Genomic DNA, 25,936 nt, shown 5'->3' with positions numbered 1-25,936 from the left:
GTGCAGCTTACATGGCAGGATGTATCTAAGGAGAACTTTTCTACAAGTCCTTCCATGATCAAACGTAAGTTAATATTCCTTTCTTTCAAGAAAGTTTGTAGTGTTTACTTTGGAATCGCTGCATTTGCGCATTTTGCAGCTATGTTTAACGTTACGCGCATGCGCATAACCGCATTGTTGCAATTTTTGATGGGTTGCAAAATTTGTCAGAACACCGGTCTGTAAAAAAAAAAACAAAAAAAAAAAAAACAACGTTCCGTGGTGCAAAAAAGGTTGGGGACCCCTGGTGTAATTGACCTCTTGTCAGGCAACTTGTGCAGCCTCGTATGTCACACAAAAGAAGCGGCCAGATCTGCCACGTCGGTATTGGTGATACTTCGGATATTGCACAAAAGGCAGTCTCGTCACATTTTCTGAATCTTGGAATCAACTTGGTAACAAAGTATGGGTTTTAGTTACAATCCAAGTTTTGAGTTATAATATTATAATTAGGCTTGTTGTGAACAAAGGGAAGAGCACTGAATAAAAACAAGTTGTTTATAATTAATAAAATTAGCACAGTGAAGTATAAGCACTTTAAAGTGCCTGTGACACGAAAAAGCATGTTTATTTCATAATACACGCGGTATTTTATGCTCCTGAATGATATGGACCGCTTGGATGTGTGTGGAGGCGATCGCTATATTTATTTAGTTTTTTGAATCCCGCGCCAGGAAAATGAGTGACTTCCGGCTTCGGTCTTGCATTGAGGAGGGCGCTGTGACGTGTACGGTAGAAGACGTCCTCTTCACTATACAGCGTACTGTTGTGTATGGGGACGAAGGATTCAGCTGATTTTGCGGATTAATACGTTTATTTTTCGCATCACGCCAGCCAAACGGCTGCAGAAAAATCATTCTGTATGAGGGAGAGGCGTATGCGCCTTTTTGGAGTTTCAAAAGGTTCCCATTCACCGTGGATATTTACTGCGGGACCATTGGACTTACGAGGAAGTGAGTAAACATCTTGTTTTGTATTATGTCAAATACGAATACAGCGATTACAAAGTAAACACTACAAACTTCCTTTAAATGAAGGACTACTTACGTTTGATCATTGATAGGCATGTAAAAAGCTGTCCTAATGGTCATTAGCAGCAGCCCGTTAGCTGCACAACAACTCCAGCCACCCTCCTCCGGGGAACGAACTGCAAATTGCTCTCCGCCAGGCGGTTTGCCGATCCGCGACAACAATAGACAACCGGGTCGTCATGTCAAATAATCCAGGATAGTTATGTGTGATTTTCCGCTTTGAAGACTTTGAAACATCACTCGGTTCGGGTTAGCATGTCGGCTAGCTGTCAGGCCTTCTGGTTTGTTTACATTCTCCGAAGCCGGGGAAGGGAAATGACATATGTCCGATTTAGGTGTCATAAAATATAGTTCGGGAGGTGCGACAGTAAAGGTGAAGTCGACAGTTTTGACCATTATGGAGTAATTTTGCCATGTCGTCCTGAATAAATGCATTTTTATTATTTCATATTCCATTCAGCACAAGACTGTTATTTGTCATGACCATGCCATTTATTTAGCAATTGGGGAAAATACTTGGATAAAAAGAATATCCTGTAAAAATATTGAAGTAAAGAGACAGAAACAATGACATTTTGCCGCTCTCTTCGTCGCGTTTTCCTCATTGTGAATAGTTCCCCCTCGACGGGCTGACTGGTCCTTCTCAAGCCATTTATATAGCTATTGGGGAAAAATACTTGGATAAAAAGAATATCCTGTAAAAATATTGAAGTAAAGAGACAGAAACAATGACATTTTGCTGCTCTCTTCGTCGCGTTTTCCTCGTTCTGAATAGTTCTCCCTCGACGGGCTGACTGGTCCTTCTCAAGCCATTATATTGCTATTGGGGAAAAATACTTGGATAAAAAGAATATCCTGTAAAAATATTGGAGTAGAGAGACTGAAACAATGACATTTGGCGGCTTTCTTCGTCGCGTTTTCCTCGTTCTGAATAATTCCCCCTCAATGGGCTGAATAGTAAAATCGATGAGACCAGTCTACCGCTGACGTCATCCACCTGTTGGGGACGCTACAGCCCTATAATGGTAGGCGTGGCTAACTGGCAGATTAAAAGGGTAATTTCTCGTCATCTGTGCTTTGCTAAATTGTTGTATATAGTCAAATCGTCTCAAAATATGATTCTAATTCACATAATAATGCTATTTAAGACTTTTTTTCTCGTGTCGTATGCTCTTTAAAATGCAAAGCAGAGTCGATTTTCATCGACGAGGGCCGAAATGATTAAAAGCACAAACAATTTTAATGATCATTCTCCGAGTTGTACGACAAAGTATTAGGCTAGATAAATATAATAGGGGTAATGTAACTGAATAAGCAGCCACGTACTTTCTGTAGCACTTTGCCGCCTCCACAAAAGTCAATGAAAATGAAAGCATCTTGTGAGGCTGTGTTTAAGAATCAGGTTCCAAAATAAGGAAATGCATTATCTTTTAGCTCATCTACATCAAATTTTAATCAATCGAATGACTTGTGCCAATACTTTGTCGGAGCTCCCAGCTAATGTAAATGTACATAAAGTACGTAGACCCTTATTCAGCTACATTACTCCTACATAATAATACTTTTTTTTTCTTGTAGTAGGAGTATAACTTCAATCTCGTAGTCATTTTCTTCCCCTCCCTTTATTTGGCCCCAATACTCTGTCGTAATATGTCACTGTCAATCGAGAGAGGTAATAGTAAATTTTTAAATGATATATAATCACCCCTCCCCCAAAAAACTAATATTTGTGAGCCAATCATGATTTTCCATATTTATGTGATTACATTATTGATGAATGATTTAGAATTTTTGTAATTTGGGGTCTACTGTTTCAAATATTATCTGTGAAAAGTGTGGTTTGAAAGAGGAAGAGTATTATATAAATAATGCCCATCAACTTGAGTTAATCAGGTGAGCCAATACTTTTGGGAATAGTGCGGATCCACATCATACAAGAATTATACAAAGCACATGTAACGCACCAATACTGCCAATCCTCAACAGGATTTGAGGAAACTCTACATACTACAATTGACCTGCGTGTACAATCTGATGACGGCAGCATTGATGACAGGCAAAACAGTCATTGGTCACCACTTCTCACACCAATACACACGTGTCTCTTAATACGATCATTGCGAGCGAATTTTTCATCACAAACTGAGCAGGAAAAAGGTTTTTCGCCAGTGCAGGTTCTTGTGTGTACATTTAAGGCACTCTTATAACTGAATTCTTGACCACAATCTGAGCAGGAAAAAGGTTTTTCACCAGTGTGGGTTCTTCTGTGCTGATTTAAGTTGGTCTTCTGAGTGAATTTTTTACCACAAACTGAGCAGGAAAAAGGTTTTTCGCCAGTGTGGGTTCTTGCGTGGTTTTGTAACGTGCTCTTTTGACTGAATCTTTGATCACAAACTGAGCAGGAAAAAGGTTTTTCGCCAGTGTGGGTTCTTGTGTGTACTTTTAAGGCACCCTTATGACTGAATCCTTGACCACAATCTGAGCAGGAAAAAGGTTTTTCACCAGTGTGGGTTCTTCTGTGCTGATTTAAGTAGGTCTTCCGAGTGAATTTTTTACCACAAACTGAGCAGGAAAAAGGTTTTTTACCAGTGTGAGTTCCTGTGTGTACTTTTAAGTGTTGAATTTGAGCGAATCCTTGACCACAAACTGAGCAGGAAAAAGGTTTTTCACCAGCGTGGGTTCTCGTGTGTACTTTTAAGGCACTCTTATAACTGAATTCTTGACCACAATCTAAGCAGGAAAAAGGTTTTTCACCACTGTGGGTTCTTGTGTGTACTTTTAAAACACTCTTATGACTGAATCCTTGACCACAATCTGAGCAGGAAAAAGGTTTTTCACCAGTGTGGGTTCTTCTGTGCTGATTTAAGTGGGTCTTCTGAGTGAATTTTTTACCACAAATTGAGCAGGAAAACGGTTTTTCACCAGTGTGGGTTCTTGTGTGTTTTGTTAAGTATTCCTTCTGGGCGAATCTTTTACCACAAACTGAGCAGGAAAAATGTTTTTCACCAATGTGGGTTCTTGTGTGTACTTTTAAGGCACTCTTATGACTGAATCCTTGACCACAATCTGAGCAGGAAAAATGTTCTTCACCAGTGTGGATTCTTCTGTGTGTGTTTAAGGTGCCCTTTTGAGTGAATCTTTTTCCACAAACTGAGCAGGAAAAAGGTTTTTCACCAGTGTGGGTTCTTGTGTGTACTTTTAAGTTGTTAAGTTGAGTGAATCTTTGACCACAAACTGAGCAGGAAAAAGGTTTTTCACTAGTGTGGGTTCTAGTGTGTCTGTCTAATTTGCTCTTCTGAGGGAATTTTTGACCACAAACTGAGCAGACAGGAGGATTTTCACCAGTGTGGCTCTTCATATGCATACGACAACTATAGTTATTAACAAAGGTTTCCCCACACTGAGAGCATTTGCAGAGTTTGTAGTCACGGTGAGATTTCTTATGACCATCATCTTTGTAAGGTGAGTGTGACGTGGTGCCATTTCTATCTGATGGTGCGATGAAAATGTGTGCTTGCGATCGTTCTGTTGAGCTGCTGCTGCTTGGAGGCTCCGTCCCTCTGCTGGCCTCACTCGGACCATCTTCACTATTCAAGGGCTCACCAGTCGACATGGTGATATCGTCTTCCTCTTTAACATATGGCAGCTCTACCTCCTCCTTTTTGATTGGAAGTTGTACTTCTCTCTTTAGCTGTTGAGCGCCAGGACCAAGATATTTGCTGAAACCTGCAAGACACAAGAAGATAAATGATATATTTTCTGGACCGTCTATCCAGCTACTACGCCGTGACGTTAGACTGGCTGAGAGAGCGAGTGAGAGAGTGTATAGAAGCGCCCGTACAAGAGGCATTCTGGGCTATCATTCCCATGACAACGACGCACAGATTGGCTGTTAGTCATCGTGCATTGACGCGCACTCATCCTTCAGGTGCAAGCAGTGGCAATTTTATTTATGTTATTAATATAATTTATTGATTAAAAAAATATCTAACAAAAATGTAAGCAGTTACAATTTTAATTATGACTTGAGTATTTTTCACACCAAATACTTTTTTAGTCGTACTTCAGTACATTTTTTTGGGGATGATTACTTTTACTTGAGTAATAATATTTTGAAGTAACGCTAGTCTTACTTGAGTCAAATTTTTGTCGACGCTACCCTCTACTTCTGAAAAGGAAGTGACTCAAGAATGTCCCCAAATGAAGTATTGAGAAGTAAAGAACACCCTATCTACTGTGAAGAACATTTGGGGGGGGGGGCAGTCATGCACTGGGGTTGTTTCGCTTCTTCAGCTACTGGGAATCTTTAGCGTGTGCCAGGTATTATAAATTCAGTTGAATACCAGGAGATCTTGGATGCAAATGTCATAAACTCATTGACAAAGCTGAGGCTTGGGTGAGGTTGGACCTTCCAACAGGACAATGATCCTAAGCATACCTCAACATCTAACACATCTTGGTTGCAAAAGAAGTGCTGGAAGATTCTGGCGTGACCATTGCAATTACCAGAATTAAATCCCATTGAAAATCTTTGGTGGTACTTGAAGAAGGCAGTTGCAGCACACAAGCCCAAAAATGTTAATGAACTGCAGGCTTTTGCCCATGAGGAATGGGCAAAGATACCTGTGGATCACTGCAAGAAACTTGTGTCAAGCTATGCTTCACCTCTAAAGGATGTTATTGTTTCAAAGGATGTTGTACTAAGTGCTAAGGTTATACATACCTGAGGGGTTGAATAATTTTGTGAATGAAGTAATCACAGAAAGGCCATAAATCGGAATATTTCCAAAAGTATTTTAGTGATTTCAGCTATATTTGTGTCTTTGTCATGTCATTATTTGATGCGATTATAAACAAGATGAAAAATGAATGTCAAACTCGCAAAAACACAATCTATTTTGGGGGTTCAATAATTGGTTACACAACTGTGCATGTAGTAGTATACTATAATATTAATGCTACATATTTTAAATATGTACTTTTTTAAAGAATTGTTCATAATCATGTTGGAAAGGTGAAGTCACAGTGTGTTGCCTATATTCACCAGTATGGGAAATCAGTTGACCACTTGCAATGCGTTGGTGCCACCTGCCGGTCAGAAAAATTTGCCGCATCATTTTTTTGTCACAGTTTGGCTCATTCACTTACACAGTCTGGTGTCTAGCGGTAGCACTGACACTCGTGAATGCTTTCTGTTACCTTTCTGCCTTGGAAATATATGTCTCAGTATTTTATGTTTATAATAACATGAATAGAGGGTATATAAACATCTTTTGCAGAAAAGTTGTATGTACAAAACGGTCTTAAGTTGTTGTTGTGTTATAGAAGCTAGCCTATGCTAATTCTAGAAGCTCACGCAATTTGAGTAATCCATATAATAGTTATGTATATCATTGTATTGTTTAGTTTATTGAATATTGAGCATTGAATATGTGTATGTTTCTGTTATAGTTTCACAATATTATAGACCCCAATCACCAACGTCACACAATCATGTGATCGCTGTATTGTGCAGTCATATTGTCCGTCATTGTGTGTCCGTATTGTCAATGATCGTAGTTTGTAAAGGTGGATTCCCTTGCAAATTACGGAAGCCCCGGTGCTTTCAGACGCTGTAAACTCATTGGATGAGTTGCATAAAAGCCATTATTTGGAAAAGCTTCGGTCGATCCATTCACTAGATCCTTATTTGATGCCCAAACCAATGTGTCCTCCCGTCCGGTCCCGTCCCGTGTGTCAGTGCTCGTGCTGAGACCACAAAATTTCCAATCATACTCCAATTTATGTCACGATGAGGAGTCGGGTACCCAAAATCGGCACCGGCCCGAAAATAGACCGACATTTGGTCAGCTGAGCGTCACCATTGTCACGATTGTAAAATGAAACTTCATCGACAACGGGCCAGTGTTGCTGTGCCGAAAAATAGCTGCCCTGCGTGAAATGTCCCCCCTGACGGGAACGCTTATTTATACAGCGGTCAAACAGTCAACTTTATTTTTATTGTTGGTTGTCGCCATTTTAGAAAAATTGGGAGTATAAGGTCACACTGGGTAATGTTGCTTAGAGTAATGTTATTTTTTAGTGGGTAAATGAGGAGCAGCATTTAGTGTGTAAGCTACCTCATATGCTGGTAGCAGTACTGCTGACCTATTTATTAAGTCTGTGCGGGCCAGACGTAATTGATTTTATGACAGAGGCTGGGGGCCGGAATAAATTTGACCACGGGCCGCATTTATGACTTAAATATCATAGCGGCGGCCGATGTAACTTCCTCCCTCTTCGCAGTAAGAGGAAATGCGGTAAACAAACATCGCAATTATAAACATAGCAAGCTGGAAACAGTTAAATTAAAATGAAAACATGACCAAAATTAAAATGTCAGTTATTACGTCGGGCCGGGCCAGGGTTCTTTCTAGCTAACTTTTTTAAATAACTATGTATTAACGATGTATGAATGATAAACTAAGGAATACTTGCTGTAAAATAAATAATTTTGATGAAAAAAAAGAAGGCGCTCTATGGTCATTGCAGAGCCAGAGCGTGCCTATACGCCCTTTTTAATCTTCCCCTCCGCGAGTCCGCAAAACCGCACCTGTTTATTTATATTTAACAAACTTTTCCAGCGTTATTTCGTTGTGTTAATAAATTTATAATGATCATAAAAATATGTAGTCTATTTAAACATTAAGAAAATGTGTGGGGGTTTTTTTTCTGCCAACTGAGAATTCGTTAAAAAAGACAGACATGCAGACATCGTCACAAATGTTATCACACAAAACGCAGGTCGAGCTACACCCGCGGACCAGTTCGGGTCGGGCTGAATTTTTTAGGCCCGATTTTACCTCTATCTTAAAGTCTTAATGAGCTTAAATTGACTGCAGTTACGAAGTCGGGAGTGCTCCCTCCGAAAAAAAAAAAACACGATTTGACCAACATTATGTTTAACAAACTTTTCCCCCGTTATTTCATTGTGTAAATATTTATAATGATCATAAAAATATGTAGACTATTTAAACATTAAGAAAATGTGCGTTTTTTTCTGCCAACTGAAAATTCGTTACAAAAGACAGTTAAGACATGGGGAACTTGAACACACACGCACTCTCAGAGTACATCACATGTCGACATGCCGCCTCCTCCGCCCGCTCTTTGCTACCGAAAGTCCGACCTGCATCACAGTTTAGCATTTCCATTTTATTAAACTGTGTGAACATGCTACCCTGAGTAGGAAGCTGCTTAAGAGAAGTGTCCTCCTGTATGTGTTTTCTACTATGTTAACGTTAAACTGTGAGAAATATAGTGAATTCTGCTTACCTGTAAGAAATTTAGTGAACCAAGGTTTACCTCCTTCTCCCCAGTGTTTACATGGTCTTAAAACCACAAAACTTAAAATCATTTTTTGTTGAGTTTGGCTGTGTTAGTGGACAAAAGCAGTCGTGTTTTTCCTAAAGGTAGGCTCCATTTTTTGTTGTTGTTGTTGTTTTTTTTTCTCGCATTCCTGGATACTTAACAGGCATGAAAATGGGTCAGAGGTTAAAAAGGTGAGAAGGGTGTGGAGGAAATATGTTCCAGCGTGCTGCCAAAATGTCTTACATCGGCGAAACGTTCCACACGAATTTGACACCCAAATTACTACCGTGCGCTCTCAACTTGTTTTGTTTAGATGCATACAGGCAGAACGTACTAAAAAAAATGCTTAAATGCTTAAATGAGTTACATCAAATAAGGACGATTTAAATATGCTACGTTACTAATGTGGTCAACTGCTTTAAAGCTACCACAAAAAAACACAATGGTTAAAAGTATGAAAGGGTAATACATGGAAAACTAATTTTTAAAGGGAAGGAAACGGTAATAAAAAACTCAAAAACAAAAATAGTGAGTACTCGCCGCTTCTAACCGATGTGCGCATGCGCGCGAATGTTTGCGCAAGCGCGCTGAGCATTGTAGAGGACGTTTCGCAACGTAGCAAGGAATTACCGAACACCGGTACACTGTACAATCCAACAAAATATTGAGCTGTGTCAACCCACACTGTGTTTTAGTAATCTGCAGGAGGCATCACAGACACACATACACCTTGTGCTGGCCATTTTTTATTTAGAAACAAAGTTTACTTTCACAGAAGATAAATGAGTTTGGTGTTCAACACTGTACACGAATGTCACGCTGAAAAAAAGGGGCCACGCATCCCTGAAATACCAATTACAGCGATATTAGAAAGAAGCTTGTGTTTCTTCTTTTATACAGTGTTGTCACAGATTACTAGAAAAAGTAATTTAATTACTGATTACGCTTCAAAAAAGTAGTTACTTTACTGATTAGTAACTAAGGTTCATACTACAGGTCTTAAAGTGCCTGTGACACGAAAAAGCATGTTTATTTCATAATACACGCGGTATTTTATGCCCCTGAATGATATGGGCCGCTTGGATGTGTGTGGAAACGATCGCTATTTTGATTTAGTTTTTTGAATCCCGCACCATGAAAATGAGTGACTTCCGGCTTCGGTCTTGCATTGAGGAGGAGGGCGCTGTGACGTGTACGGTAGAAGACGTCCTCTTCACGCTACAGTGTACTGTTGTGTATGAGGACGAAGGATTCAGCTGATTTTGCGGATTAATACGTTTATTTTTCGCATCACGCCAGCCAAACGGCTGCAGAAAAATCATTCTGTATGAGGGAGAGGCGTATGCGCCTTTTTGGAGTTTCAAAAGGTTCCCATTCACCGTGGATGTTTACTGTGGGACCATTGGACTTACGAGGAAGTGAGTAAACATCTTGTTTTGTATTATGTCAAATACGAATACAGCGATTACAAAGTAAACACTACAGACTTCCTTTAAATGAAGGACTACTTACGTTTGATCATTGATAGGCATGTAAAAAGCTCTCCTAATGCTCATTAGCAGCAGCACGTTAGCTGCACAACAACTCCAGCCACCCTCCTCCGGGGAACGAACTGTAAATTGCTCTCCGCCGGGCGGTTTGCGAAGACAATCGACAACCGGGTCGTCATGTCAAATAATCCAGGATAGTTATGTGTGATTTTCCACTTCGAAGACTTTGAAACATCACTCGGTTTGGGTTAGCATGTCGGCTAGCTGTCACGCCTTCTGGTTTGTTTACATTCTCCGAAGCCGGGGAAGGGAAATGACACATGTCCGATTTAGGTGTCATAAAATATCGTTCGGGAGATGTGACAGTAAAGGTGAAGTCGACAGTTTTGACCATTATGGAGTAATTTTGCCATGTGGTCCTGAATAAATGCATTTTTATTATTTCATATTCCATTCAGCACAAGACTGTTATTTGTCATGACCATGCCATTTATTTAGCAATTGGGGAAAATACTTGGATAAAAAGAATATCCTGTAAAAATATTGAAGTAAAGAGACAGAAACTATGACATTTTGCCGCTCTCTTCGTCGCGTTTTCCTCGTTGTGAATAGTTCCCCCTCGACGGGCTGACTGGTCCTTCTCAAGCGATTTATATAGCTATTGGGGGAAAATACTTGGATAAAAACAATATCCTGTAAAAATATTGGAGTAGAGAGACTGAAACAATGACATTTTGCGGCTCTCTTCGTCGCGTTTTCCTCATTCTGAATAATTCCCCCTCAATGGGCTGAATAGTAAAACCGATGAGCCCAGTCTACCGCTGACGTCATCCACCTGTTGGGGACGCTAAAGCCCTATAATGGTAGGCGTGGCTAACCAGCAGATTAAAAGACTAATTTCTCGTCATCTGTGCTTTGCTAAATTGTTGTATACAGTCGAATCGTCTCAAAATATGATTCAAATTCACATAATAATGCCATTTAAGACTTTTTTTCTCGTGTCGTATGCTCTTTAATGCACGAATCCGATTTTTTCGTGTTTTTCCGACTCGAGTGAGACATTAACTTGACGGTCTGAACGGGACAAGTCGCATAGAAGTGGACCATTTCAAATCCGATCTGGGCCACATTTTTCCAGAATGTGGCTGGCGGTCTGAACTGTCAGACTCCAAAATCGGAATTCATGCAGCAATTACATCAGCAAAGAGCAAGAGGCACGGAGGACGGCAGCGATGTAGGCATTAGCGCCTAGCTTGAACTCTGCTTTTAAGCACGAATCGGGCTTGACCACAGTCATAAAAAAATTAAATGAAGAAAAGGATAAGCCTTACAATTTTCTATTTTTATTCTGTGCACGGAATGAGCAATATTTCATTATTGCACACATGGCAGAGTCGGGGCAAACTGACGCACCCACGTCATTTCACGCACACATGTCAAAGCTCAAATGTGTGCGTGTATGCGTTCTATCAGTCCATATAAACTCTGAATGTCAGACTAAATGGGGATTATTAATGTATGTTATGTGTGTCCTCTTTTTGGAAATCAAAATAGAATGACAGAGCTAGCATGTGTAATGTGTAATTTGTTTTGATGCTTCTGCGCTAAGCCTGTCGCAATATGCAATAATTCCATTTATCACGCGATAAATAAAAATGAAGGCGGTCATTTTTCCGCTGCGATTTATCGCCTCGCATGCACGTGCGTGCGCGCGTGCGACAGACGTGCTGTTAAAAGTTCGGATTCCTCGTTACCAACTGCGCAAAATGCATCTTCGTTCGAGGTCCGGCAAAAACTAGCGCCGGAGCCAATCGTTCCCATTATATCCTATTGGTCAACGTATACCGGCCGCGTCAGTGCTCCGGAGTGACTGTGGACCAGCTATGGCGCGCCGGTGTTGTTGACGTGTGGGCGCTCCTGACAGGAGTGACATTTCACGCGGGGCGGCTATTTTTCGGCACAACACAGGATATTTACAACGAAGTCCGCCAAAACATTGTTACCGACTTGGCTGCTACGGACAACCTCGCTTTGACAACGAACAGCTGCTTCAAACTCGTTCTGTTTATGAAAGTCGATTGTCATATGCTGGTGTTGTGTAGTATTGAGCAGACGTGACTTCAGCGGCGCTTGCTAACTTTTTTAACGCACGCACACACTAGATATCATGAAATGACAAACTAGATGTGCTACGTACCATGCCATTGGCTACGTGAGCCCCGAGTGATTATGGGACACGTAGTCCATATACTACATCGATGAATTCTAAACTGTCATGACTGAATAGAAGTTAAGAAGGCCAAATCAATCCATACCAGTGACTATAGATAATGTTGCAAATATTGTTAATTCAGTACGTGACACTGCTGAATTCGGACCACAAACAGGATGTCTTGCTCTGTAGTAAACCAAGCTGCTAAGAGAGCTGTAGCAATCAACAGTGTGCCCTGCCTCACTTTACAAACAGTAATGATTGTTCTCAGCACTTTTATACAAAAATTTTTCAGATCAGTATGAAGTAAGCAAATAAATATTATGCACTAAAATGCATGTTTATATGATGGCAATTTAATTTTTGCTCATTAGCACAAAAAAAAAAAAAAAAAAAAAAAAAAATATATATATATATATATATATATATTTTTTTTTTTTTTTACAGATCATTAAATGTATTGAATCGGATCGAAAATCGTGTCCCCCGTATCAAAAATTGTACCGAACCATGACTTAACTGTATCGTTGCATCCCTATGGAACACCATTGCAGAAGCAATGACGGGAAAAGTTTTCATTTGCCGAAATGTTTAAGTTATTAAGTGCAATTTTTTTTTCTAAACACATTTTATTTACTCTGTGTTTCTGTGTGGTATCAATATTGTTGTTTTTTACTTAAGAGGGATGGGCTATTGTTTTTAGTTGTGATTTCTTAAAAAGTATATTTTAATTTAAGAGTAAATATTTATCGCGTTTAAATGGGTGTACTTTGTCTATTAATATATACTGTATTCTCACTGTGTTATTGTAAATTGGTTAAAAAAAAATTGGGGGGGCACAATAATATCGCATATCGCAATAATTTATGAGAATAATTATTGCACACTAAAGTTATCGCGACAGGCCTATTCTGCGCATGCGAGACTCCTTGCTGAGCGCATCTCGGACTGCGAATTAGTGCACATGCGTGAAACTTGAACGGTCTCAATGGACAAAGGCAGTCTGAACGGGCACGCCAAAAAACAGATATGGCAAAACATCGGATTTATGGATTAAGACCTGTAGTATGAACCTAGCCTAACTTTCTTTAAAGTAATCGGTCAGTTACCTTTTACCAATTTTTCTCCCTTTGCGGCCTCAACATAAGAATGACAGCAGAAAAATGTCATCGAATGTAATCAAATTTTTCACATAAGGCTTTATATTCAAGTTAGCGGGGGTTTAATTAGTTGAAAGAGTTGATTTTAACCACCACTGACACGCGCTAGTTTAGCCACTCCCCAACCCTGAAACCAACAAATAACTGACAAAGTGCACAGAATTTGTTCAAATCAACTCCAACGACTAATTGAACCCTGGCTAACTCAAAGATTAAGCCTAAAGTCAAAAATTCTGAACTTCCCCTTTAAAATAAAAAGCATTAAATATAGCCATTAAAATGTTGTCTATAAAAGTTTTAAAACAATAAAACAAACAACAAAAATGAACGAAATGAACAAGAATCCTTCAAAGTATTTCATATTGGGTCCAAATTATTTTTCGAACAGATCATGTGACTATAGCACCTTAGAGACCGTCGTTTGCTTTGCTTAGCCAAAAGTACAGCTGAGGAGGCAAGATGGATATTTAGAATTTCTTTAAACCTAAGCTTTTAAAACCTTCAACAACAACTGAGCTTGAACCGAGGATTGAGCACGAGCAGTATCAAAAAGTATTGGCTGTCTCGTTGCATGTAGCCTTTGTTTCGAGTTTTGTCGCATTGTGCTGTAATTCCAAGTGGGGCTTGAATTGATGTTTTTTAGCGGTCGACAGTCTTTTTGAGCCAGCGCAAAGTTTGCAACACACGGAGATATTTTTGTCATCTTTACTAGACAAAAATGTGAAGTAATAGCTGTGTTTCCAGTGAGCAAATGCAGCCGTTTGAAGTATATCTCCTGCCTCTTTCATTGCATCCTGGCGAAGTAGCAAGGCTATGTTGTTTTAGCTGCAAACTCCCAGCACTCACGGCTCATGCAGCACGGTAATACACGTGACCTGTATTTTTTCCCCCATCTCCGATTAGAAAATGTGACACGTGATGTCACTCCCATGACTACAGTATTCTTCATTCTAAGTACATTATGAGGAAATAACAAAATAGTAACGCACAGGCATCAAGGAAAGTAACTTAAATCAGATTACTGATTTAGAAAAATGAACGCGTGAGATTGCTCTTTACCGAAAGAAAGTAATCAGTTACGCATTACTAAGTAACGTGTTACTGACAACACTGCTTTTATATTACTGTTAAATACACAAGCTTGACGCTAACTTAACAGGAGCTATTTTTTCACCGGAGATTTGACTAGCTCTGGCAGTGTTCAACGCAAGCTGCAACGAACGGCAGTAACTTTGTTATACCGCAAAATATAAAAACGATTGAAACCATTACTCACCAAATTCAACATGCTGGCAAATGCATTCATTTAAAAAAAAAAAAAACATTGGGTGTGAGACCTCTCCTCGTCCAGCGAACGTGAATTTGCGCTTAGGGCAAGATCATCTGTCGCAATTAGCGATCTTTGACGCTATCCTTTTTCCACTGCAAAATTGTTTTTCACTCAGCGGCTGTGATTATAACCTCAACAAAGTTGCTCTCCCAGCTAAGCCTCGGCGAACATTCGACTGTGTATTAAAATGACTCTGCAAAGCCCTTTGAGAAAAACCTGTTGTGATTGTGGGCTATACAAATTAAATTGAATTGAATTCGTCTTTGTAAGTTTTTAGTCAGTTTGTATATTGAATTTGAAAGGAAAATGTGTGTTTTGTTTTTGGCGAACATTTTCATGAAGCTAACCTGTTGAAGCTACTCACACGTGGAAAAATACTATTGTACAACGTTTTAAATGTATTCATTTGGTATTTTTCAGTTACCACAATTTGAGAACTCAATAAATTAAAGAGAAGTACACCTTGTGTTTGGAGTGTTTGTTTTTAGGTTTGCTGGAATAGCGTCGCTGACACACGCAGCATCAAACAGCGGAAGGGGTAAGCGCTGCCGCGCCAAGCCACTTTTGGCTGAATTTTTGACACATGAAAAACAGCGAATATGCACTACTGTATGACGGAAAATTTTTTGGTTACAACGACGTTTTCATAAAATGGTAAACCGTGGAGGTAACCGGCACATGCCTGCATCGCCCCCCCCCCCCCCCCCCTTAAAAATTTTCTCCTCTACAATTCACATAGGTCATCCTTTTTGACTTCAAAACGGCGAATTTCGCAGAAACGTGAGAGATTTTCATGCCTCAACCGGGCGTTGTTTGTAGCGGCTGTCGGTGGTTTTTTATCTAGCGGCATGAGTTGTGGTGGATATTTACTCTCGTTCCATTCCTTATTGCGTCCCGAAGACAGCGCTGACTGTTCTTTAGTTCTGCTTTACTTAGCATATGTAAATAATTGGAATATGAATGTTTGTAAATCGTTCTCGAATCTTCAGCGGCCGAATCGCGAATAATCTAAGAATCAGACATTTCACACAACTTTAATTGTCACAACCCTATGAGTAAATGTTCCACTTGATTTGGTGTGGTTGGAGTAACCAGATGTTTGCCGTCAGAGTGTCTGACACAGGGTTACGCACTTGTTTGCGCTACTCAGTGTGTCTGTTACACACTTGTAACTGCGCGTAATATATCTACCTCATGTAATAACTTCAAACAAAGCAAATTTGTTTACATAGAAAGAAACCTTTCTATCGGCAAACAATGGTCAAGTCGATGCCGTGGCGCAAACCTTACGCCAGTTCACGAGTCCATTGCATAGATACTAAGAAAGCAAATCCACTATATTAGACCGAAAGACATTTTCGTACTTATGAGAAGGTACCATATTTGATTTCTGCCTCATCTAAAGAAAAAAAACAATGCTTGGGATGACCTTTAATGTGAACTGACTCTTCCTCCTTGATGTATGGCGAATCTTCCTCCTCCCCCTTGACGAATGAAGACTCCTGTTGGTCAAGATGATGGGTTTGGCTGACATATAGATCTGCAAGACCACAAACAATTCTTATTCCTTCATTTGCAAACTTGTGTCCCCAAAGTTGTTTTCTGTTGGAGAAAATTCCTCCTAGCCCATTTTTTTGTTTATTCATGTTTTGTTGTCATCCAATCAAACACAAATTAATTCAAAGTGATTGACACTAGGCCTGAACGATATATCGTTTAAACATCGCCATCGCGATGTGCGCATGCGCAATAGTCCCATCGCAAGGACGTGCGATAGTTTTTTCATTTCTTTTTTTTAAATCCACAAACATTTGTTTTGAGGAAGGAGAGGGAAGGAGAGCGCACAGCCTCTTTCCCTCCAGCTCCGCAGTCATCGGCTCCTCCCCCTCCCCCTGCTGCAGCGGAGTGGAGGGGCCGAACAGCAGAGCAGAGGAAGGAGGGGCCAATCTCAAACTGAAAACAAGCAAGCAACACGATGAAGGAAGCGAGGGAAGACTCCAAAAGTAGTTTTGAAAGTATTTTGGCTATCGACAAGTAAGCCTGTCGCAATATGCAATAATTCCTTTTATCGCGCAGTATATAAAAATGAAGACGGTAATTTTCCTGCTGCGATTTATCGCCTCGCGCGCACGTGCGTTTGTCACATGCGTGCGTGCGCTCGTGAAGCACGCGGTTGCCGCTGATGTGTGGCAGACGTGCTTGACAGCGTTGTTTAAAGTTCAGCTTCCTTGTGCCACTGTTTTATTAACTTCTGGGTATGTTCGTTTTATACATTTGAGTTTGAGTGACCGTCATTTAATGGATGGAGGCAGGGCCGAGCATCTCGGGCCGAGTGCACTGTGGGCGCGCAGCAATGAGCGAGCGGAATGAGGAAGAGGACGAACCAGTCTGCAAAATGTTGTTTTGGAGGTTGTTTCAACAAAGATGACCAACAGAATAAATCTACATGACCATTTGAAACACTATCATCCTCTCCAGTTTTCACTGCTTAGTATGAAAACGGCATCGTAACAAGCAGAGCCTCCTCCTCGCGTTATTTGACAATTAGAGGTATTCGCTTGATGTGAGAAATACAGACGACACCGCGCAAAATAGCGTTCCCTCAAGGAAAGTGAAGTCAGCTACATTGCTGAAGAAGTGAGACCGTTTTACCTCTGTTTAATGATATTTGATACCTTTGGGAGACAAATTTTTGGTTACTGCTACTTAGTCTATTTTTCTCTGTTGTTGTTGAAGTGCAATTACAGTGACTGCAACTTTATACCTATGTGCCTAAATGCTTGTTATTAAGTGCAATTTTATCTTTTCTTGAAAAAAGACATTTTATTCATTATGTGTTTCTGTGCAGTATTAATATTGTTGTCTTTTACTTGAAAGAGGCATGTTCTATTGTTTTTAGTTGTGATTTCTTAAAAGGTATTTTTTAATTTAAAAGTAAACATTTATTATATATTTAAATGGGTGTAATTGATCTATTAATATATACTGTATTCTCTGTATTCTATATTCTGTTATTGTAAATCAGTTAAAAGAGGACGGGACTTGATAAGCATATGCTTCTCTCGTCAGCCCTTGTCTTTTCTTCGTTTTTTTTCGGGTTACTCATATCACATCTTGCAACTGTCAATGATACCGATGATGATGACAATAAATAAATAAAAGCTCAAAAAAAAAATTTGGGGGGTGCGGGGGGCGCAATAATATCGCATATCGCAATAATTTATTAGATAATTTATCGCCCACTAAAATTTGTTATCGTGACAGGCCTATCGACAAGATGATAAGGAACAAAAAACAGCCCTGTCGACAGTACCTCGCCGTGGTTGCCTCAACAAGAAGTAATCCGTCGAAGATGTGGGACCATTTAAAACGCAAGTATCTATGCATTCCTGCTACGAGCTTCCCATCAGAGGCTTTTTAGTACAAGTGGGAACATTGTTACGTGCCAACGTTCTTGTCTCAAGCCTGCAATGGTGGATAGACTAGTAGTCTTGGCCAAAAACCTATGAGACCCAGCTGAGAATTGCTGAGCAAGGAAGGTGGACGATATACAGACATACATAACACAGCTGCAGGAATGTTTTTTTTTCTTTTTATTCATGTGACAGCTATCAGGAAGGCAGGAAATTTGGGAGTTAAAATGGTTCTGTTATTCATCACAGTTATTTGCTGTTATTCAGTTCAATTAAGTTCAATTGAGTTTCTGTTTCTTTTATATTTAAATTTATTGTAAATCGTATTTTTCAAATAAATATATATAGTACAGCTGCACATAAAGTTTTGATACTTAATATTTTTGTTTAAATATTTTTACAACTTTGTTGCTGTTTTACAGTTGTATATTGTTTTGTGTAAACAACTCAGGGGACTAATGCACTTGCACTTTTATTTGTCAGATTTAATATTTAAGTTCAAATATGTTGACAACTTTGTTGTTTTACTGAGGTTTTTAGTTATTGTTGTAGTTTGTGAACAACTGTTTTATTTGTTAAATTTAATATTTTTGTTCAAATGTTTACAACTTTGTTGTTATTTTACAGATGTTTTTATTTATTGTTATATTTTGTCAAAAACTTAGGGGACTAATGCACCTGCTCTTTTAAATATCATTTAATGTATTTGCTGCTGTTGAAGTGTAAAATATTGTGTTCAATAAATGATCTATTTTGTGCAGACATGGCTTCCTGGATCCCTTCATACAGCAATCTTCATCATTCACAAATGAAACAGTATTATATGAATACACTGTGGTCACGGTGTGTCATGCAAAGTATTTCCAAACAGCTATTCAAGTCATCTAGAGAAAATTTCTTAAAAAAAGATTTTTTTTTTTTTTTAATATCGCAATATAATATCGCAATATATTGCAAACCTCAAAAAAATCGCAACAATAGTTTTTTCCAATATCGTTCAGGCCTAATTGACACCACATTAAAATCAGGAAGACATCAACAAAACCGTCTCATAAAACATATTAAAAAGGAATAAAAGCATAAAAGAGGCCAAGCCAAATGGTGCGTATGTGCGTAGGGCAGCAAATGAATGGCTTTTACGTTGTGAAATGAATGCCTAAAACATTAGAAAACTTCAGACTCGACACCGTTTCCATTTTGAATGTAATCCACGGAGAGTGAAAATAAATCTCAACAGGGTTCTCAACTCTAACCCATTGACGGCATGAAAATATAATTGAAGACCAAAACATGCCGCAACAATTTGTGATGAAGAACTCTTTTTATTTCAATGTAAACAGAGAGGTGCTGGTGTTTTTTTCCCTCTCATGTGCGACTCGACGGCTTTGTATGGTGGGCCAGATGTGCAATAATTAAATGATTAAATGTGTCATTAAAATGCTTCTATTTCAATATTCACTTTTTAATTTCAATATTAATGTATTTATTTCATGTTTTATTTATATATTTCATGTTTTATTTATTTATTTTTTTATTTAATCATTTATTCCAACATATATATTTATTTATTTCAACAGTTATTTAGTTCACTTTCTATTTATTTCATTCTTGCACTCTTGCTCCCCCTGTACTGCATGAAATCATTTTATCTTTTATTTCAACTTCACCACATGGCAGCGATTGCTGAGGTTCTGCACGAGCTCTCTCAGGATTTAAAAGACTTAGCAGAATACGTTGACGCACAAAATTCGGACCCTGAGCATGTGGCTTACAAAAAAGGAATTCAGTTTATTACTCCGATCAGGCTAGCCTCCACAATGTTGGGAAAGAAGGAGAAATAGCTCGACTCAATCAACTCAAACCTCATCCCTCGAGTTTGAGGAGCCAATGACAGATAAAATTATTTCATGCAGTTACAAGGGGAACGAGAGTGCAAGAATGAAATAAATATTCAAATAAATGAAAAAATATTCAATACAAATTGAAATAAATGTTGAGACAAATGATTAATCCAACTAGTGATTAGTGTATGTCGCCCTCTCGTTGTTGGCCGCCATTACAGAGGTGTTTTCATGCCTATACCAGCCCAGCGTCAGTCAATGAAGGGTGTGGCACACTACCACACCATAACAAAAGCTGCCACATCTTGCAAATGAGATGTCTTTTTGATTAAAAGACACATCCAAAAAATCAATTTTAATTTGTATAATTTAACATGATATCTTTATAAATATATTTAGCTCATTATTTACGCACTAATTTGCCAGAAGTTGTCTGAAATAGCACATCAAATACGAATTGTTTCCTTACACTCTTTTGAAAATCACATCAGTTTTTCTTTGGCAAGCTTGTGCCTGAAGACGTCGCTGCAGAGTTGAAAATTGGGAGAAAGATCCACAGAAAGGCATTTCAAGTTAATGAATGTAATTCTGTTTGAAGCCTGCGAAAACGACCTTAATATTGACATTGAAGTGACAATTAAATTCTTTATGGTGTGTCTTTGACCCGAATTGTCGCGTGCAAAGCAAAGCATTTGTTCGTTGCCGACGTCACTGGTTGTAATTTCAGATGAGTATTTTGGAAAGATAAAAGTTGTCAACATACAAGGGTCCGTTAACATAAGGACTATTATTACTGTGGTGATATAGTACGACAGAGTATTAGGGCCAAATAAATGAGGGAAAAAAAAAAAAAAAAAAAAAAAAAAGAACAACTAGATTAAAGTCGTACTATTGCTACCAGAAAAAAAAGTCGTTTTATTATGCAAGGCTCCTGTAACTGTAAGCCGCAACGCACTTTGCATACATTCTAAACCAGTCGTCCCCAACATTTTTTGCACCACGGACTGGTGTGAAGTTGTTGTTTTTTTTCCACGGACTGGCAGAAAAATACAGTAAATATAAAATAACATGACAGGGCTAAAAAAGCACGTTAAGTGCGGGGAAGATGTAACTTACTACACGCTGAATCAACCTTTTTTTTTTTAACAGCGGCCTCTCATAAAACTTGACGGCAAATATCCTAGGTCACAGGCATAATCAATTCCTCTCCAATCGTGAAAGGTTTCTTGGCTTTAGCATTTTGGTTCGCCACATAGTATGATGCTCTCGGTCTTTTGTTGATTGCAGGCCCTCACTAATTGTTTCTGTCCTTCGTGCTCGTGCTGTTTTGTTTCAAAAATTCTAAAGGCTTATCCATTATTTCAGTGTGCTTCGTCTCTATGTGCCAAAGCGGCTTTGAAGGCTTCATTGTGTTTTTTGCTAACTTTTGGCCACATATTATGCAGAGTGGACTACTCGTCAGGTGGCCGTTTTCCCCATAAAAAGCTGTCCAAAGACGTCAGTATTTTTAAAGGGTATTATAATACTACGGGGCTGTGCGATATCAATAGAACCGTTATGTGGAAAGATAACAAATATTAATAAAGTTAACAAAAAAAAAATATCAGATTCATGAGCAATTATCGAAAATAGATCGAAAATTACAAACATTTCCGAAAGTATTCCGGAAACAACCGAATGGGGCTTTGATGTCACAGAATGGAAACAAAAGGTCGAGGCAGGTGCAATCGTTGTTTATCGACGAGAGAGTTGCGTTCGTGTTTTATCAAAAAAAAAACGCTAAAATGGCTCAAACCTGTCATGCTATGTGGTGTACAAATAGCCATTTGTCGCAATGTAGTACCCATGAGTTCCCGAACGCGAGAAAAAGCTGGACTATGCAGACAATGAGTGTTCGTCCGTGCTAAGAGGGTTAATTTTGCAGACCCAGCCTCCGGCACGGTTTTGTATGGTGCGCATTTTAGCCCTGAAAGCAATTCGAACTATGGACAAATGAAATCAGGTTTTGCTAAGACATTGCTGCTGAAAGCAGATGCGGTGCCCACCATACACGCGCAGCCACCTAAATGTCCCGAGATATCAAGAAAGAGGACGATGACTGGCTCTGATGAGACCACCCCACCACCCCAGGCTAAGCAAAGGAGGGAAATGGCCAGAGTGAGTACTCTTTTATAATAAAAAACATCACGCATTGGATATAGGGCTGGACACATGTATAAATTATTGCTCGTAAAATATATACAACAAATCCTCTAATCCCATTCATATTTGTGTCTGTTGGCAGAGCGAAAACCTATGATGGCACAATAAACGATAATTATTTTATACATTACTTTATAATGCGCTCACGGTGTATCAGCTTCACAAAAAAATGCAAAACAAAACATTCGGTGTTTCCCACATGATCTGTTGCCGGTGTACTGACAAATGGGGAGCCCCGTCGAATTGATAGCCAAAGCGCTACTGAGCATGCGCATGACAAACACGCCCCTCCAGGGGTGATCACGTGTCAAACTTTTGTCGAGTGGAGAGTCCTTTTTGACTACGACGCCGTTCACGCCATTGTTGTCGCAGCAGGTGAGTAAATTTCTAAAGTATTTTCATTTTTTAGTGCCTTTTGACCACTAACCTCTGTAAGCAATTACATATACACGAAAGACTGAATTGGAATATTGATGATATTGCAAAACAAATCGTAATGAAGTTAACTTCGCATGATAAGCAGTAAACACGTGCTTCGTTGCTTCTATTGTCGTTGGAAGTGAGTAATATTTCTAAAGTATATTCATTTTATAGTCCCTTTTGTCCGCTAACCTCTGTAAGCAAATGCATACATACGAAAGACTGAATTGGAATATCGATGAAATTGCAAGAAAAAAGCGTAATGAAGTTAACGTTGCATGATAAGCAGTAAACACGTGGGTCGCCAGGGTTTTAATGGCGATTCGATTATTGTTCAAGATAGATTTTTTAAAATTATAGTGGGTTAAAAGCGTACGGAAGTTAGCATTGTATGATATAAGCATTAAACATTTGGGTCACCTGTGTTTTGATGGAGTTTTGTGCTTGAAATTATACAGAAACTAACCATATCTACAAATGGCTAGTGACCCAATTATGCCATTATATTTTGAGAAAGCTAAGTCCTATATATATATATATATATATATATATATATATATATATAAACTTTTCAAAAAAGCTTTACTGCTAATTCTTTTCGGGAGTGTATGTATAAAAGTATTTGGAAGTCCTTTTTCAAAGTTGTCTTTCTGTGCATGTGCTTTACAGTTGGTGAACAATATGGAGAAGAGGTTCCAGGAGATTTTCAATTTCATGTCTAGGGGTGAATTCCCTAGCGGTTATACTAAATCTCAGAAATGTGCTTTAAGAAGATATGTGCAGAAGTTCAAACTGAAGGGTGAGTAGGCAAAGTATTTGTGGTGTTGCTGTTATTTATTATATATATATATATAGTTATATACTTGTGTATTTGTGTTTAAATGTGATCAATCAATGCTCATTGTAGAAGGACGGCTCTTCTTTGGGAGAAGAAGGGTGATCCAGTCCCGAACAGAAGCACGAACACTGTTCGATGAAGTACATTCAGCTTCAATTGGTGCACACACAGGAACTGTTAAAACCAGAGCCTCAATGTGTTCCAGATATTATTGGCATGGCATGACAGTGGACATTGACAGATGGGTATGTGATGTTTTATTTCTGCATTTTGTCACTAAGTAATTTTGGTCAACTATTTCAGATCTTATTAGCCTGACCTGTTTCTCATGACGATTTGTTTTAAGGTCTCTGAATGCGACCGATGCCAGAGGACTGGTAAATCTTTGGCTGTGACACAACCATTGCAAAGCATTAAGGTATATTTTTTGGTGACACTTGCCACGTTTACATGGAGCCAAATATTGCAATTTCAATCGGAATATTTGTTCAAACCGAATAAATGTGTTCCATATAAACACCTCATTCGGAATGAACAGGCCCAAACCGAATGGAATTTCATTCCGATTCACAGGGGTGGTGGAATATTCCTTTTCCCAAACCGATTAGAAGTAAAATTATATCATGTAAACAGGGAAGCGGAATGGTGTCTGGCTGCGTTCTTTCTGCACATGCTCCGTACTGACGTGGTGACGTCACTTGGTGACGCAAGTAACGTCACATGCAACATGGCTTCCAAGCACACGCACAGCGCACCCACACAACTTTTTAAATGAACGGCGTGTCATTCTGAAGTTTTGTTTCCACTCGAAAAGTTAGAACAGCAGCTGATCTGACGATCGATCTCCATGTTTTGCAACGTGACGCTTTGTTTTGATTAATCTGTGCATGTCAGACGGCAGTTGTCAAACGTCCTTTCGGAATAAAAGCAGACACATGTAAACGCTGGATCGGAATAGATGAAGTGACATGTAAACAGCTGATGTGAAATTTCCATTCGGAATGATTTGAATCGGTATGAAAAAAAGTCAGCATGTAAACGTGGCTATTGTTGTGTAATCAAATAAAGAAACATATTTCTCATATTCCTGCCATCATTGATCCCTTATCCGTATCATGTGGTAGGTCTTAAGCTCTGTCAAAAATATATCATATCAGTAATGGACTACCATCCTTTAAATAGTACTGTCACTATAGGTAGCATCTTTAAAAGGCTGATAACGTCCTTAAATTTTTTCTTTTAAAATGGTTAATAGGTTTAAGCATAGACATCATAATCGTATATTATGAAGTCTGGTTTAAGTCTGAATTTTCCCCAGTATGACTTTCAAATAGGCATGAAATGGAGTAAGTAGTCTTAAAAAGACTTATTCAGCAGACAAAAAGCCTGTTAAACTGTGCCCCCTATAGTGCAATATTCAACTCACAATTCTACCGACAGTATTAAAGACGTCTAATCATCTTGCTCTCTTCATCCCTCTGCTGAGTGGTTCAATGTTTTTCACTAGTTGACGTCCGATCCATTTGAAGTGCATGGGAGGTCCTCCCACGCAAAATGGATGGGACGTCTTCAGCTATCAATGGCAGAGAAAGGCAAAACCGTTAAAGGACGTAACAAGCCTATTAAAAATGCTAATCGAGTAGCATATCATTACGAATGACTTTATAAGCCTGCTAAAATATGCTAATTATAGTGACATGTCTTATTTAAAGGATGTTATAAACCTGTTGAAATACAGTACTGCTACTGCAACAATATTTACAGGACATTATAAGCCTGATAAACTGTCACAACATTACATAATCTTTTTTGTTGTTGTTTGTTTACATCTTTTAACACTACATAATCTTTAATATTAGTGCTTCGACAGTCAGTGGCAGTACCTAACTAAACGTGTCAAACGTATAGTCCATTTGTTCGACGGGACACCTTGCATCGATAGTCCCCGCTGTCGAGTTGAGGAGCTGTCAAAAACGGGGCTCCTACTTCGACAAAGGCTCCCCATTCGTCAGAACACCGGGTCCAGGAGGGTGGCTTGACCGCAGTCACTGGTCCGTAGCGCAAAAAGCTTGGGGAACACTGGTGTACACAGTATCATCAAAAGTGAACCAACCTTCGAGTCTGCGAAGAACAACCTTTGCGTGCATCATGTTGCACATAGTCGAGTCTTGGTGACGTGGGGGCTCCTCTTTTACTCCACAAAGTTCCTCCTGGAACTTTTCTGCAGCCAGTGTATTTCTCGCGAACATATTCCCCACTTGATTTCTGAACGCCATGCAGTTTTGTTAGCGGTTGGCCAGCTAGGCTAGGCTAAAGTAGGCGACAAAACTTCAACGAGTGCCCACACTTGAAGACAGATGTTTGAGTCCGTAATGTGGCTAATGCTGGACACGTCGTCGAGACTTCGATTTAGTTAAGTGACTGAAATCTAGGAAAAACAATACGTGCACAAAGAAAAACCTGCTCCACCTTGGCCAGTGTTTTTCATTTCCGACCAGGATTGCATGATGGGAAAGACAGTCTCTCTCCAGCCCAGTCACACCCGCCTAATAAAAAACGCCCAAATTATAACTTCCCTTTCAAAATAAAAATATTTCTGTTATACAACTT

General features: G+C 39.2%; 1 protein-coding gene across 1 annotated transcript; it reads right to left on the bottom strand.

Moving 5' to 3' along the window:
• Positions 1 to 217: 217 nt before the first annotated feature.
• LOC130927854 (gastrula zinc finger protein XlCGF57.1-like) lies at positions 218 to 25,795 on the bottom strand. Its single transcript, XM_057853947.1, has 3 exons — positions 25,440 to 25,795; positions 16,042 to 16,152; positions 218 to 4,796 (listed from the first exon to the last, which is right to left on the bottom strand). The coding sequence occupies exons 1-3, from the start codon at positions 25,600 to 25,602 to the stop codon at positions 3,136 to 3,138; spliced, it is 1,935 nt and encodes a 644-aa protein (XP_057709930.1). The 5' UTR covers positions 25,603 to 25,795; the 3' UTR covers positions 218 to 3,135.
• Positions 25,796 to 25,936: the final 141 nt, after the last annotated feature.

This window comes from Corythoichthys intestinalis, chromosome 13 (genome assembly GCF_030265065.1).
Source record: "Corythoichthys intestinalis isolate RoL2023-P3 chromosome 13, ASM3026506v1, whole genome shotgun sequence".
Lineage (NCBI taxonomy): Eukaryota > Metazoa > Chordata > Actinopteri > Syngnathiformes > Syngnathidae > Corythoichthys > Corythoichthys intestinalis.
This window is presented reverse-complemented; position numbering and strand designations above follow the sequence as displayed.

Excerpts from the sequence above, each read along its gene's own strand:
- LOC130927854 (XM_057853947.1), bottom strand. The coding sequence starts at position 25,602 with ATGGCGTTCAGAAATCAAGTGGGGAATATGTTCGCGAGAAATACACTG. Across the intron at positions 16,153-25,439 it reads TGTTCTTCGCAGACTCGAAG|ATCTATATGTCAGCCAAACC; the intron begins GTTGGTTCACTT and ends GTGGTCTTGCAG. Across the intron at positions 4,797-16,041 it reads AGAGTCAGTTCACATTAAAG|GTTTCAGCAAATATCTTGGT; the intron begins GTCATCCCAAGC and ends TGTGTCTTGCAG.